Source organism: Salvia hispanica, chromosome 1 (genome assembly GCF_023119035.1).
Source record: "Salvia hispanica cultivar TCC Black 2014 chromosome 1, UniMelb_Shisp_WGS_1.0, whole genome shotgun sequence".
NCBI classification, from domain to species: Eukaryota; Viridiplantae; Streptophyta; class Magnoliopsida; order Lamiales; family Lamiaceae; genus Salvia; species Salvia hispanica.
Genome location: NC_062965.1, coordinates 18,165,732 through 18,182,274, shown reverse-complemented (window position 1 = coordinate 18,182,274; position 16,543 = coordinate 18,165,732). Strand labels below are relative to the sequence as shown.

The following is a 16,543-nucleotide window of genomic DNA, read 5'->3' as shown; positions in this document are numbered from 1 at the left end:
TTACAATTTTAGACAAATCATACAAAACATATAAATGCATGTCAAATTGAAGAATTTTAAGATTCCAAAATTGTAATATTGCATATACAATATTTTCAAATGCGTGTTCAATTTAAGGGTTTTAAGATTTTAAAACTAGAATATTGCAGGGACTTATGATTATCGATGAATTAGTATACTAGTAAAATATGCAATCAATAAATTTCAACAAATCAGAGTGGCGCAGCGGAAGCGTGGTGGGCCCATAACCCACAGGTCCCAGGATCGAAACCTGGCTCTGATAATTTCAGTAGAAAGCTTCCAATGTCACCTTTTTCATTTCCTTGAAATGCCTATTTGCAATTGATTTTTTTTATCAATTAAAATTGCATGTATTTACATTTATTTCTAGATTAAAATTTGTGGTGGTTGAATATTATGATTTCATTATATTATTTTCTTCCACTTTTTAATCTTATAAAATTGCTCATAATTTAATCAGTTTCATGATTTAAATTTACTATTATCCCAAAATTTATCAGAATCATTATTTTTGGACCTAAGTTGTACTTGTAAAGTCATAAGTATGAAGGAATAAGAACACATGATCCAATGATTTTCACAAGCTAAATAGATGGCCATGATTGATTTTCACTTGTAAATCACAACAAAACTAACCGTGCATATTAATTGTTAGTGGAGTAAGTCACTACGTGATAAAAATTATTATAGTTTGGTGGTTTGTTTGCATCAAAGTATCCTCAAATTATCTTCTTGGCATTACAATTTGATTATTTATTTAATTTATAGGAGTATATTATATTTTATAAAAATGCAGGTGTGCATCGTCATTTCTTTTCAAGATTCTCTGTGAAAACCATACTACTTTAAAGGCAGAAAATGATAGTTATCCGAACGTGCTAATTTTGTCAAATTATTAATCATTTTTTTGTTTTATAATATGTTTCGACTAGATTTGGTCGTATAAGTTAGGTACAAGTAAATGTGACAAGCTGTAGGAATGGAGTAGTTGAGTTTATACTTAATCTTCACATGCCTTTGTCTACACTTCTATAAAAATAAAAACATACTTCAAACATTTTAATGTATCTGATCGTCATTTCTCTTTGTGGATATGTGATCCTCGTTGCTTGCCTTAATCTTAGGCATTGCTATAGTAAATTTACTAAAAATCTTCTTCTTTTTAAATTCCTAATATTTATAGACTAACGAAACATAAGACACGTTTAAATTCTCGAAAGTGATTGACGACACAATCTAGGGTTATATGATTTGAGTGTCATTACATTTTAGATTCTATGTTTCTTGTTAGTTGTGGTTATCTAATCTCTCTCTAATGGATAGGATGATAAATACATTTACTTCAATTTTGTTATATTTTCTCTTAATTTTCTTTTCTATTGTACTGATTTAGGATAAAATAACATTTGTTTTAGTATAGCCATAAATATTAATTAAGACGACATTAATTGATCTATTTGTTGAGATCTCAAGCAAAACGGAATGTACCCATCTTCAATATACATTAAAAAATTGGTTGGATATATATTATATTCAATTGCATTATATGGCTTAATAAAATAACAACCACGTTTTAATAATTGTCCTATCTAATTAACAATTCTTGAAACAAACTAAATAAACTCGCTTCCTTGCATACTAGTACTAATAATTATTTTCCTCAATTAATAATCCATTAAATTTTTCTTCAAATAATGAATAATTTATAAAGTATCGTTTCATAAATGCGTGTAAATTAATAAAAGTACTTGAAAATAACTATAATTGTATAATGAGTTAAACAACTAAATGAAACTTAAATCTGCACTATCCATAATTCTTTCATTATTAGTATTAGTTTATTACTACTATTATTTTCTCTTTTAGAGCTACACCATTTACTATTGGTTTCAACTTTCAAAGCTTCCATATTAAGTACTACCTCTGTCCTCCAAATTTTAACACAGTTTATTATTCGATCCATCCCTAAAAATTTGACACACTTCTCTTTTTATTATTTTTGATAGTGTACCTCATATTCCAATAACTCATTCCTACTCACATTTTATTATAAAACTAATACTTTAAAAGTAGGACTCACATCCCACCAACTTTTTCAACTCACTTTCTATTACATTTCTTAAAATCCGTGCCGGGTCAAAGTGTGTCAAAATTTGAAGGACGGAGGTAGTATTAATTATAAAATGTTAAAAATAATTTATTTAAAATAATGCGGCATACATAATTAAATCCACTTAAATTTATAATTCATCAATTAAACATAACCGTAATAGCATTTATAAGTAGTTTTGTACATGTCCCTTTTTTTGTCGGGTCAAAATAATTCCAGTAAATTATTTACTTGCACTTTCATTTGTTTAGACATAAATCCCACGTTTTTAAGGGGTAATTAAGTTACACGAGTAATATATTTTGGAAAATTCAACTTTGTTGAAAAATCTGAACACATCAAACAAAAAATTTGTAGTATTGTTGGCATCTCAGAATTGTGTTCGATCTTGAAATTATGAATTCAAATCCCACTAGTCATTGGGAGGCTTTTGGCCTTAAGTTTTAATCCGCAAAATTCAGTCGAGCAAGATTAATCAGACTACACCAAAAGCGGGTTCGTCAATCCAGATTAGTTAGATTGCACTAAAGACGGTTTGAAATACCCGTTTTTCCACCCCTAGTCGCAAAAGCCACCACATTATGACCGTTGGATTCCCTCCATCCAATGATTTCGAAATGACTCTCTTGTCCTCACCTTCCAATTATTCCAAATATTCAGTTTTAGGAATTATTTAATTCGAATTTTCAAACTTCAGTCTACCCGTCTCGTGTCCCAAGAAGAGCTGTCACATACACACGAAGAAGGCAAGTGAAGCGCACAATTGCTCTCATAAATGCCGCTCAGCGGTTTCAAATTCAATGCCGCTTTCCATTTCCATTTCTATGCTACTCTGCTCCAAATCTCCATTCACCTCTGCTATTTAACAATCAGCTCCTGACCACACCTTGAAGAAGAATAAGAAGACGACGACACCTTCTGTAGGTGTGATTTTGTTACAGTACTTCAATTTTTGTTCATTTCGATTCACAATTGCGATTCTGTTTTGGAATAGATTAATCAATTCGTTGTGTATGCTTTTTAATTGGGCTATTTCCTCTGCTAATGATTGCTCTTGTTTTCCCCCTTTTTTTGGGGGCATTCAATTTCAATTGAAGCACTGTTTGTAGATCCAGCTGATATGAGTTTAATTAGTTTTACACACGGATGAATTCGTTGAAATCGTGAAGTTATGAATTCTGTAGAGTGGTGAAGATCCGTTGTAAAATTGAAGCTCCTAATAGTTGCATTTTGATCGACTTCAGCTGTTTATTAGAGAAATTTTAGAAATTGGAAATTAGAAATCATAGTGAAATGCTGGTGCTAGTTAGGTTTGATTTGTGGCCAAATTGTTTGAGAAAACTGCAATTTCATTAGCTTGTTGAATCCAATTGATGTATTTTACAGTGTTGAATTTTGCAGTGTGTGAATATGCTGAGCTTCATTTTTCCAGCTGAATTATCTAATGTTCTCATTCGATTAAGCAGATCAAAGTTTGAAGAACAGTTGATTTTGCTGTTAGAGATAATTGAGTTTCCCTGAAGAAGAGAGAAATGCCAAGAACAAGGTATTTGAAATCTAATGCCTAGTGTATTCCCAAGTTATTCTGTTTTGTGTTTGGTTTTGATTTGATCTTGTTATGATCATAGTAGAACAGCAGAAGTAGCTCAACGGCCATCTCTTCGAGGGCCTGCTAATCAGAGGACGTCCAGCGCTGATTCTGATCCAACACATGTTCGTCCGAGGACGGAGAGGAGCCCCAAAATAGCTGATGGTCGGACACAGAGTGGGACGCTGTCTAACCCCTTGCACCAAAAGAAACTAAGAACTCGCATTGCAGATTTGGAATCTCAACTCGGCCTTGCACAGGAGGAGCTCAAGAGTCTGAAGGGTCATTTAGTCTCGACCGCGACTGCCAAAAAGACAGTGCAGGATCAACTCGAAAGGAAACCTAAGAAATCACAGAGGGCTCCCGAGCCATTGGAAATCGAAGAAAAGCATTCCACTTCAGCTGAGGCCCGAAAACTGAGCAAGAAGGATAGTACTAAAATGTATGAAGCATCTGAGGAAATCCAGGAGGAAACTGATGTTTTCGAAGTTCCTAACGAGAAGACAGCATTGGAGCCTAAGGCTGAACTAGAAGATGATGAACTCAAGGCTAAGTCTGTCTCTTTGTCAGCTGAATCACCAGTCACTGCTGAGCCGGAGAGTCCATTGGTTGATGAGTTGGCTTCAAAGGAAGAGGAGATAAACTTGCTGAAAGCCCGTTTAGAAGAGAAGGGGAAAGAAGTGGATGTGCTTCGTCAAGAAAACGAGAGCATGAAGAGCCAGCTCGATGAGAAGTCACTTAAGATATCATCGGCTCAATCTGAGATTGATGGCCTGAACAAAAGGTTAACTTTGGCTAGTGAAGAGCTGGAGAAGAGTAAAATCAGCACTGCCCATACGAACGAGAAGTTAGAAGCGACAGAAAAGGCGAAAGAGTTGCTAGAAAATGAGATGAAGTTGCTTCGTGTACAAACTGAGCAATGGCGAAAAGCAGCGGATGCAGCAGCTACTGTTCTGGCTGGGGATGCGGAGGCGAACGGCAGGAGGATATCGGAGAGATGTGGATCCATGGATAAACTATACGTCAGTACGCTTGATCATGTTGGTGGGTACACGGGTTATGTAGGCTCGCCCGGGCTAATGGACGACAGAGATGACGTTTTTGGAGGTGAAAAGAGGAAAGGCATTAGAATGCTTGGAGATCTGTGGAAGAAGAAGAGCCATAAGTAAGTTTTCAAAAATGCCTCTCTCTTGAAGCTTTATGAAAATGGTTTCTCACCATTTATTAGTATTTGCTTTGTTATCTCTGTGTTCATTCTATGAATTAAATGTGGTTCAACATTTAAGTATTTTATTAATAGATATGTATTTATTATTGTCTATATTATGTTCGTTATATTAAATGTTTAAAGACATAATTAAATGTTAAGACTAATCTCATACGCAATAACCAGTTTCTCATTTGAACCTAAGAAATAAATAAAAGATTACTCACAAGAAGAAAAGAAGCATATCACAATTACTCTAAACAACATCTCGTCCCACATCTCTCCATATAAATAGAACACTCATTCTTCCCTATCCCATCATCATACTAAATCACAATGCCTTCAATCAACATCTTCTTCCTCATCTTCGCGCTCTGGTTGACGTCCTCGTCGGCCTTAACCTTGGAGCTCGTCCATCGCGACTCCCCCGACTCCCCTCTATACCAACCTAACCTCACAACCACGCAACGCTTCCTCAAGCATGCTGAGATCTCCCTGGCCCGCGCCTCCCTTTTCGAGAACCACGTCCACGCCGAGATCCGCCTCCCTTTTCAAGAACCACGTCCACGCCGAGATCCGCCTCCCTGGAAAGCTCTCCGGGCCCGTCTTCACGGTGGATTTATACATCGGCACCCCAGCCGTCAAGAGAACTCTCGTCTTTGACACCGGCAGCCACATAACGTGGATACAATGCAGCCCCTGCACCCGCTGCTTCAAGCAGGACAGCCCCATGTACGAGCCGAAGAAGTCAAGCAGCTTCACACTGATCAACAAAAACCACCCCCTCGCAGGAAGCTTCAAGTGCTCCATGTTCGGCAAAGGCTGCCATTACTCTGTTGGCTACTACAGCGGGCAGTCCTCGTCCGGGCTGGCCTCCACCGAGACTTTCTCCTTCGAAAGCAGTCTGAAAACTCGAGCAACAGTGTCGAACCTCGTCTTCGGCTGCGGGACTTCCAACTCCGGGTCTTTCCCGCCGGCGATCAGCGGAATACTGGGGATGGACAGGGAACCGACGTCCTTGCCCCGGCAGCTCGGCGCTGGGATCAAGAACCGGTTCTCCTACTGCCTCTCCCCGACCACATCCTCATACGTCAGGTTCGGGGACGAGGCGGTGATCCAAGGGAGGAACGTGCAGAGGACGCCGTTCCTCGAGACGAGAAACAAACGGAGCACCACTAGCTACGCCCTCCCGTTGTTGGATCTCAGCATCAACGGGAGGAGGCTTGGGGCGAGATTCCCAGATGGAATCTACATAGATTCCGGATCCTCGTTGAGCCTGCTGGAAACGAGCGTGTATGTTGCTGTGAAAAATTCTCTTGCTAGCTATTTTGCCAGTTTTCACGATGTTAAGAGGAGCAATGCACGGGAGAAGTTTCTCTGCTATAGCTATGCGGCGGCACGGCCGACTTTACCGACAATGTTTTTTCATTTTAATGGGGCTAATTTGGCGGCTCCGCCGGTGAATTTGTTCTTCTTTCCGGGCGGGAATGTGTTCTGTTTGGCGGCGTTGGAGTCGAAAACTATTTCCATTTTGGGGTCGTTTCAGCAGAGGAATGTGAGGTTTGTGTATGATTTGCAGCAGAAGATGCTGTCGTTTGCTCCTGAGGATTGTTCTAGAGACTTCCATCAGCTTGGAGGCTGAGGATTAATGGTTCTTTCTTGTGTCTGTGTGTATGCTGTTGGCTATCTATGGAGATATAGATAAGATTTAATATATTAATATCAAATTATCTAGTTTACTAGTTTTATAAAACTTAAAAACTGAACGAGATATACAATATGAGATAATGACTAAATCATTAATAATTAAGATAAAATATGCTTCTTGCACATATAACTTTAACACGGAAAGGTGGTGTTCGATAAACAAGATAAGAGTATGTAATCATATTCATAGCTTCTCGCCATGAGCAATAGTGAGAATCGAACGGATCCAAATAAATATAAATAAGTATTTAATAATTCACGAAATACTCTCATAGCATCATACTAACCTCCATTATTTAATGACACCACACCATCAACCCCAATGTAGTGATACAGTCTCTTATAAGTCCCTAATTTCAACAAAATTTGTTGCATCTTTCCATCATCCCCAATAACTACTTTGTCATAAAGAGAGAAATTCACAAAAGCCATAAATGCAAACAACCTGATAGTCTGATACAATTACCATCGCTCGAGAGCCCACACGCCCGGCTCTACGCCTGACATCACCACCGTAACACAAGTCGAGTCATCATCGGCCCAAGAGTCACCACCACCCTAAGGCAGTGCCGCCTGTTTCGCGGCCTAAATGAACCAGACGATGGCCATTACATCTTAAAGATATTTCTTACTTTAAGTTCTAAAAATCTCAAAACAACTGAAGACTTCTTCTGGGAAAGTGTTTTAATTTTTTGTTTTTCAAATATGTAAAACACAGTACTCTCTCCGTCCTTACGTAGCTAAGTAGTATTTATATTTGGGTTGTCCCATTGTAGCTGAGTCATTTCCTTTTCTTTTTTTTTGGCAAAAGACAACATTTTTTCTCTCTTATATTATTCTCTCTTCTTACTCTATTTCTTTTCCTTCCCTACTTTATTATCAATTTGCTTAACTCACTTAACACATTTTTTTTCTTAAATCTCGTGTCAAAAGGAAACGACCCTACTGCAGAGGGACGAAAGGAGTACTACTATTATAAATTACTCCATTTAAATGTTTAGATATTACTCCGTTTATAAAATTTTAAATGTTCATTTCTTACAATTAAAATAAAATGCTATATGGATTACCGTTATAATGCCAACTTTTCTTAAATTGCTATTTGGCAAATTCATCAATATACAATATATTAAAAATATCAACACGATGATATTAGTATTGTATATTAAAAATATCAACACGATGATATTAGTATGTCAACACAAATTTAATTGATATACTTATATTATTGTATTGACATCTATTTTAAAAGTCAACATAAAGGCATAATTAAGTATGTCAACTAAATTTGTATTGACATATTAATGTCATCGTGATGATATTTTTCAGATATGTAGTACTCCACTTGTACATATTTGTGAATTCAATGTGGCTCCGCATTTCGCATTTATGTACTTATTATTGCCTAAATTATGTTTCTTGTCATTTGATTATATATTAGCATCCAAGTGTAAACACATAATTCCATGTTAAAGACTAATCAAGTAACGCAATGTCCAATTCATTATTTGAACCTTAGATATAAATAACAGATCACACAAAAAAAGTTAAAAGTAGCAAAATAGGCATATCACAATTACTCAAAACACAATCTCTTCCCTCATTTCATCATATAAGTAGAACACTCATTCGATCTCCCTCTCCCATTATCATACTAAATCACAATGCCTTCAATCAACATCTTTTTCCTCATCTTTGCCCTCTTGTTCCTCCGACGCCCGACGTCCTCGTCCGCCTTCACCTTGAAGCTCGTCCACCGCGACTTCCCCGAATCCCCTCTATACCATCCGAACCTTACAACCGCGCAACGCTTCCTCAAACATGCCGAGATATCCCTTGCCCGCGCCTCCCTTTTCGAGAACCACGTCCACGCCGAGATCGCCTCCCGGCAAAGCTCGACCCCATCTTCACCGCGGACCTATACATCGGCACCCCCGCCATCAAGAGCACTCTTGTCTTCGACACCGGCAGTGGCGTCACATGGATGCAATGCAAGCCCTGCACCCGCTGCTTCAGGCAGAACAACCCTGTTTTCGAGCCGAAGAAGTCGAGCAGCTATAAGCCGATCAGCAAAAAACACCCCCTCGCCAAAGGCTTCGACTGCTCCTTCTTCGGCAGTGGCTGCAGCTACTCTATCAAATACTACAGTGGCCAGTTCTCAAAGGGTCCGGTCGCCACAGAGACATTCACATTCGACAGCACCTTGAAAAGGCCCGCATCTGTAGCAAACCTCGTATTCGGCTGCGGGACCTCCAACGGCGGGCCATACCCGCCGCAGGTCAGCGGGATACTCGGGATGGACAAGAAGCCGACGTCGCTGCCTCGTCAGCTCGGCTCATCGATCAAGTACCGATTCTCGTACTGCCTCTCCCCGACCGCGGCCTCATACGTCCGGTTTGGAGACGAGGCCGTGATCCGGGGGAGGAACGTGCAGAGGACGCCGTTCCTCGAGACGAAAAACAAGCGGAGCACCACTAGCTACGCCCTCCCGTTGATGGATCTCAGCATCAACGGGAGGAGGCTCGGGGCGAGATTCCCCGAGGGAATCTACATAGATTCCGGATCCTCGATGAGCCTGCTGGAGACGAGTGCATTTATAGCTGTGAAAAATTCTCTGATCAGTTATTTTGCGAGGTTTCGGGATGTGAAGAGGTATACAGGGCCGATTGCTTCGGACTTGTATGTGTGTTTTCAATATGCGGGAGCGCAGCCGAGTTTACCGGCGATGGGGTTTCATTTTAACGGGGCGGATATGGTTGTGCCACCGCAGAATTTGTTCTTCTTCACGCATGGGAATGTGTTCTGTTTGAAGGCGTTGGAGTCGAAGACTATTTCGATTTTGGGGGCATTTCAGCAGAGGAATTTCAGGTTTGTATTTGATTTGCAGCAGAAGATGCTGTCCTTTGCTCCTGAGGACTGTTCTAAAGACTTCCAACAGCTTGGCTGAGGATTAATGGTTCTTTGGTGTGTTTGTATGTATGCTGTTGGGCTGTTGGCTATCTGTGGAGATATAAATTATATTTGATATATTAATCATTAATGTTGAATTATCTATTTTACTAGTACTATAAAAATTAAAGAGAGACAAAATTATAATGAGATGTACATTATGAAATAAGTACTAGTAATAACTAAACATGGCGAATAAAGATGCTTCGTGCATGAATAACTATAGCACGGAGAGGTGGTGGTATTTTAAACAAAGATAATATTAAGATATAGTAATATGATATTAGCCATAATAGACTTTTATCTAAGATTAGAGTAACAAATTAATAATTATTGTATCATTTAATTAAACGTGTAATATTTTTTATTCCATGATAATACGTGATTAGAGTAATAAATTAGTTCGATGATAAAATGAAATACTCTCTCCGTCCCTCAAATTTTGTCACCATTTAACCCGGCGCAGGTTTCAAGAAATATAATAGAAAGTGGGTTGAAAAAGTTATTCGCATGTGGGTCCTACTTTTATATATTAGTTTTAAAATTAAATGGGAGTGAGAATGAGTTAGTTCGTGGGGTCCATTGGTAGTTATGTACGTGTGTATATATATATATTAACAAAGAAAATGATAATGATCCTAAGTTATTATAAATAAATAATAGTAGTAGCATCCTTTTCAAAATACAAACATGTTAGTATGTACGTGGTCTTTAGTTGATATTGCCACTATCTTATAGGACAGATGTCAAAATAATAAAATATATAGTATGCATGTTACGACTTATTTTAATTAGTAACTATAACTTACTTATTTTAATTAGTAACTATAAGTTATTAGTTTTTTTGACCGCCTTTGCATACTTATATATAAATACACGTATGGGAAGAAAAAAAAATAAAAGAAGAAGAAGAAGAAAGGAAAAGAGGAGAAGGATAATAGTTAGTAGACAAAGACGAGAGAAATATTAGAAGAAGAAACGAAATCAGAGTCGAAATCAGGAGCTCAATAAGTTTACCTATTATAATTAGGTGTTATAATCAGGTGTGTATAAATCACACTTTTAATTTTACATATTTTATATGATTGTTTGCTATGTGTTAAATTGGAGTGAATATTTGAATTATATTATGTGAGCCCCATAATTTTACCAAGTATTCCATTTTAGTTCGTCCCACATAATTTTACACATTTCAAATTAACCATAAATGGCAAAAAAAAAAAAAAACACTCCTCACACCCACCCCAACACCCACAATTAATCGGTCTGTCCGATTTCACTCTCACCTCTCCACATTCACTCCCACCCACCTATTCACATTCATTCCCACCCACCGACTCTGCCATTTCACCCCCACCCCCAATTTCGTCGAAAACCCTAGATCTTGAGAGATCCATATGCAATGGCTTACTCGGCCGACTCATCTCCTTGTTCTTTATTGTTAGATCTGGAAGATCTCGTAGGAGGCTTATGTGTGACTTAATTTGCTCCCTATGATGAGTTGCTAGTACTGATCTGTTATGCTTTGCTATGTGTCACTAAGCCACCCCTCTTGTTAGGTTTGGAGGCTTATGTGTGACTTGATCTGCTCCCTATGATGAGTTGCTTGATCTGTTACATGTGATGCTTTGCTATGTGTTAGTAAGCCACCCCTCTTGTTAGGTTAGGAGGCTTATTTTTGAGTTAATATAATCATGCTATCTGAGGAAAAATGCTCTTTACAAAACCATACAAAGTCATTACATAAGCCACCCCTATACAATGGTTAGGAGGCTGTGTTGTTAGTTAAGCAGCCTTATAAGCCACCCCATATACATGTATGGTTTGGAGGCTGCCCTATGATGACAATTTTCTGAGGGATTAGGACTTTAGAAGTCACCCCTACACTTGTAGGTCTGGAGGCCATACAAAAGATGACAAAAAACAGTTGGTAGCATAAACCACACCTAATCCTGAGGCTTACACACCCAACTGACAAAATATGCTTACTGAACTTAGAAGCCTACAGCTCTACTGATACCTGAGATGTCATATGATGTGCTGACATCATTATCAGGTTGTTGAAGGTATGCCACAGCAGGCTTGACAATCTCTTCCTCAACCTCCAAAGTGATTGGAAGTATCCCCAGCCTTGATAACCTTTCTTTTTTCATGTGTGGAGTTTTGTAGCCATTTCCCCCTTCCACCTTCAATATCTCAGTAAGACAACCTTGAAGAGTTAGGAAAACATTATTGAGTGTTTGTGCACTAAGTTCATCAAAAGAGCTTTGCACATTCCTCAGCAAATCATCCACTCCATTAGCCACTTTTTCATATTATATAGACTGGATGGATCTGAAAAAACCTAAATCCAACACAGTACAATCAGGGGAATTAGGTGGTTGGCAAATGATATGGAATTTGAAACCCTCTGTCTTTGCTACTGCTTGAAATTCTGCATCATTGTGGTTTATGTGTGTCCTGGCATTGTCTCGTTGAATGAATATCTCCTTGCTTATATTCTTTGGCCTTTTAGCCTTGATTGCTGGTATGATCTGCACATATATATGTGATGTGTTTTAGTGGAATGCAGAAAAATAGAAACAAAAACAGTGTACCTTTTGAACGAGGCATTCTCTCATGACTTCCTTGTTCACTGATTGAATGGGCTTTGTCTCTAAGGTGCCTCTTGGTCTGTTCTTGGAACCTCTCTTTGCTGGCTCTTTAGTAGTGAATGGAAAAATGCCTATTTTTCCATCAAATATGACTTCTCCATTTTCTGCAATGTATGGTCTACACACAGCACACATAAACATGACCTTCGTGATGAATCCTTTTGACTTACATGATCTATATGGCTCTTCTTCATCTGGCAGCAGGTAGTATCTATCCGTAGTCTTAGTCATGAAAAAACACTTCTCATCAATGTGCACTATATTGTGCATTGTGTGATATTTGAGCATACCATTGAACACCACTGGTTGAACATGAGTGAGACCCCATTTCATTCTTGCTAATTTGTTTGGGGCAGTAAGTAGTGGCTTAACTGCATTTGTGTGTGGCCTGAGCCTACCATCTTTCACCATCCTGCCTACGGTAGTCTTGCTTAACTCAAGCTTCACAGCCATCTTACGGATGGTACCTCTTTCAAGGATTGAAAGAGATCTTACCTTGTTAGTATCAAGCTGAATTTCATCTTTGTGCTTGAAGCCTTTAACACGGTCTCTTATGTTGACAGGTAGTCCACCCTGGATCTGTTTTTTGGCCTCTAACCAGATCGTATAGACTGTCTTCCGGGTCACTCCAAACTCCTTTGCTGCCTTCTGAAAACCTCCATATGGCACATTACCTAAATGGCTCGACTGTAGCAGACTTTGAGCTATCAAATTTTTGGTGGTCACTGGTATGACGTGTGACTCTCTGTTTCTGGCTCTGTTTCCGGCGATATCTCCGGCGATGTCTCCGACAGTAGGCTCCATAGCCCAGTGATGAAAATTTTCTGAGGGCAAATGTTTAAAAACTCTCCTTTAGTTGTGTTGGTAGTCCTTTTATAGATGGTGGTAGTTGGAGTTTCCCTCCTAATTTGTGTGTAAAGATGTTGTACTCCCTCCTAGAATTTGTTTTAAGTTTAATGGGATTTGGGATTTCCCTCCAAAAAGCTGCAATTTGTAATGTAATGGAAGTTTTATGAAAATATGCAGCAGCCTATTTATTCAAATTTGATGTTTTATGAGATTATACTGCAACATTTCGGCAGAATATGTTTCTAATTTTGGGCAACAGATTTGTGCGTGGTAGGGATGATTAAAACATTAACTAGAATAAAAAATGGAAGAAAAAAAATTTAATTATACTCCAGCAGCCACAAAATCAATATTTCAACAAAAAGTTAAAAAAAAATCAAAATGAGACACCCCTTTTCACTACATATCTTCATTTAAATCAAAGTCAAACAACATTTCTTAAAACCCGTGCCGGGTCAAAGTGAGTAAAATTATAGGGGACGGAGGGAGTATTTGATATTGATGGTTTAAATGATGTGGGTATGTGATTTGTGCAATGGATATATTTATCTATAGTATTGGAGTTATTGATGGAATATATGGATATGTAATTGGTGCAATGGATATGTTTGATGTATGGCATTGGAATCATTCGAATCATGGGATTAAAGAGGATATGTGACTGTCTTTGTCACACCCCAACCCTATCTGACGTAACTACTTATAGTAAATAAATTCAAAATTTAAAATAAATAATCCACTCGTCATGTAAATAAAACAAACATATTATATCATTTCAAAAACAAACATCTTATCAAATACATATTTTAAAACATTATGAAAAGCAGTGGGACCCTCTGACCACTCTATATACTATAAATTTATCTACAAGCAAAAATGATGAAGAGGAGAAGGTTGCCAAAATGCGTCAGCCGCTGACCCTTATAATAACTGTAACTCACATCAACCCACGAATCATTGATATCTTATTCCTGAAAAATATTAGTGGTTTATATGAGCCACAACTCAGTGCATATAAACCTTACCTTTAATTTCACATCCCAGATATCAATATATTCTTTAACAAATATATAAAACAATAATCAGCAAATATTAAAATTAATTTCATATACGTATGCATATGCCACTCTGTTCAGTTTATTATTCTGTGACAAATCAAGCCTGGTATCTGCCCGGGATTCCTCTATGACCCGAAGGTCCCTCTGTAATTGGACTCATAGGTCCCTCTGTATTTGACCCGAAGATCCCTCTGTAATTGGACTCATAGGTCCCTCTATGACCCGAAGGTCTCTCTATGTTTTTTTTTTCAGATCCAGGGCAAGACCGTCACACATCCTCTTTAATCACATGATTCATGTACTTTCAAAACCACATCATATTCCACCATCAATATCAAATAACATATAACCATTTCAGGCTCACATCATATAACTAAAATATTTATTCCAATTTAACACATGACAATCAACCACATAAAATATGTAAAATTAAAAGTGTGATTTATACACACCTGATTACGGTAGAAAATCTAACCAAGTTCTGAATCTGCCTCCTAATCATTTCTCGATCCTTGAATCTAAATAGTGCAATTCTATTTGATTTTAGTGCATAACTATATAAAATTTTGTTTTTCAATCTACGTCTCCCTCTCTAATTTTCTTCTGTTTTCTTTTTCTTTTTCTTTTTTCCCTCCCTCAAGCTCACTGCCTCTACGCATATATATAAGCATGCAAGGCGGTTATTGAAAAACAATAACTTAAAGCTACTTATATTAATTATAAATATTAAAGCAACATGCATGCTATATATTATACTTTTGTTACACTTGTCCAACAAGATTAGTGGCACTACTAACTACTACCACGTACATACTAACACATTTATATTTTTCAAACTATGCTACTTTTATTATTTATTTATATTAGTTTAGGATCAATGTCATTTTCTATTTAATATACATAAATATGTACGTACATAAATACTAGTACTACATAGTACACATGCACACACATTTACATAACTAATATATATATATGTACTAATTTATACTATAATACAATATATATATATATATACATTCATTTAATGATTTCCGTAAATCAGAACTATCTATATATTCGATTATAGTGAGTCGATCATAACCATAAATACATTCTCTATGACACACTCATATCTCTGTAGTATAAATGACAATAAAATATGTCATGACAATATAATATGATAATATGCAAAATATCGTAGGTTTCGGGTTAGGGATGTCACAGTCTTGCTCTGGATCTGATATACAATGACAATGGACCTACGGGTAATATACAATGATAATGGACCTACGGGTCATATACAATGATAATGGACCTACGGGTCAAAGAAAATATGCAAAGAGGGACATTCGTGGAAAGGTCAAAATGCAAAGAGGAGCCTTCGTGGAAAGGTCAAAATGCAAAGAGGGGCCTTCGTGGAAAGGTCAAATCAAAGAGGGGCCTTCGTGGAAAGGTCAAATAATTAAAAGGGACCTGCAGGTCGTATACAATAGAAATCTCGGGCAGATACCAAGCTTGATTAGTAACATAATATTAAAAAGGATCATAAAGGCATATGCATATGGATGTGAAATTGTTTATGATATTTGTTGTTTCTAGTTAAATATATATATATATATATATATAGAGTTGTGATCAATGTCGAACCAATTTTAAAAACCGAACTAGAGACCAAATCTGGGCCATTAGATCTAGTTTTTTTGATGAGATGTGCTGCTGTGAAAAATTTTTTCGGCTTCATTACTAGCCCATTTTACTTCATTGTATAGGTTTATTACTTCATTCTGTACATAATACCTTGAAACTACAACATGTTTTTATTTGCTTCCAGTAGATTTTGAAATGATTCAACATATGCTTCATTCAAATTCATTGACGTGGGTTTTTGCTTGATTAACATTTAAATATGCAATTTATTCAAGTTTATTACTTCATTCAGAAACGTTATTACTTCATTGGATAAGATTTTTACTTCATTCTAGTAGGACTTCAAATGCTTCTACACATACTTCATTCCAATAATTTATTATATTATTCTATGTGTTTATTAAACCATATTATCGTCATGGCGGTGGTGATAGATATTGTAGAGAGAAAGAACGGCACGCGACGGCGAAACCACATTTACGTACTGGAATGAAGTAAAAACCTACTAGAATGAAGTAATATATTCTGGAACGAAGTTAAATCTTCGTAACATGTTAGTATGACTTATTTACCTTCAGATGAATTAAAATAGGCTCGTGATGAAGGCGAAAATAATTTATAAATTTCTGTATCTTATCCATAAAAAACTAGATCTAAAAGCCCTAATTTGGTAGGGTTCGGTGGTTCGGTCTTTAAGAGTGGATTTGTGGATAATGAGACTCTCTCTCTCTCTATATATATATTATAGTTAAAGAATATGCTTGACATTTC

General features: G+C 37.2%; 4 protein-coding genes and 1 non-coding gene across 7 annotated transcripts; 4 read left to right on the top strand and 1 right to left on the bottom strand.

Moving 5' to 3' along the window:
* Positions 1-211: 211 nt before the first annotated feature.
* Positions 212-283, top strand: TRNAM-CAU. The gene has a single exon. It is a non-coding gene; the product is annotated as a tRNA-Met (tRNA).
* A 2,554-nt stretch (positions 284-2,837) lies between these two features.
* LOC125209896 (interactor of constitutive active ROPs 4-like) lies at positions 2,838-5,040 on the top strand. 3 transcript variants are annotated; one of them, XM_048109477.1, is made up of 3 exons: positions 2,838-3,051; positions 3,598-3,677; positions 3,760-5,040. In XM_048109477.1, the coding sequence occupies exons 2-3, from the start codon at positions 3,664-3,666 to the stop codon at positions 4,886-4,888; spliced, it is 1,143 nt and encodes a 380-aa protein (XP_047965434.1). In that variant the 5' UTR covers positions 2,838-3,051; positions 3,598-3,663; the 3' UTR covers positions 4,889-5,040. The 3 variants fall into 3 exon arrangements, with proteins under 3 accessions (XP_047965434.1, XP_047965441.1, XP_047965428.1); XM_048109484.1 differs by having other exon boundaries at positions 2,838-3,055; positions 3,763-5,040; XM_048109471.1 differs by having other exon boundaries at positions 2,838-3,055.
* Positions 5,041-5,734: 694 nt separating this feature from the next.
* Positions 5,735-6,568, top strand: LOC125188994 (aspartic proteinase CDR1-like). The gene has a single exon (XM_048086153.1). It carries the CDS (start codon positions 5,735-5,737, stop codon positions 6,566-6,568), a length of 834 nt encoding a protein of 277 aa, XP_047942110.1.
* Positions 6,569-8,297: 1,729 nt separating this feature from the next.
* Positions 8,298-9,580, top strand: LOC125188987 (aspartic proteinase CDR1-like). Its single transcript, XM_048086140.1, has 2 exons — positions 8,298-8,521; positions 8,605-9,580. The coding sequence occupies exons 1-2, from the start codon at positions 8,298-8,300 to the stop codon at positions 9,578-9,580; spliced, it is 1,200 nt and encodes a 399-aa protein (XP_047942097.1).
* A 1,996-nt stretch (positions 9,581-11,576) lies between these two features.
* LOC125188983 lies at positions 11,577-13,040 on the bottom strand. Its single transcript, XM_048086125.1, has 3 exons — positions 12,180-13,040; positions 11,990-12,116; positions 11,577-11,791 (listed from the first exon to the last, which is right to left on the bottom strand). The coding sequence occupies exons 1-3, from the start codon at positions 13,038-13,040 to the stop codon at positions 11,577-11,579; spliced, it is 1,203 nt and encodes a 400-aa protein (XP_047942082.1).
* Between the last annotated feature and the right edge of the window lie 3,503 nt (positions 13,041-16,543).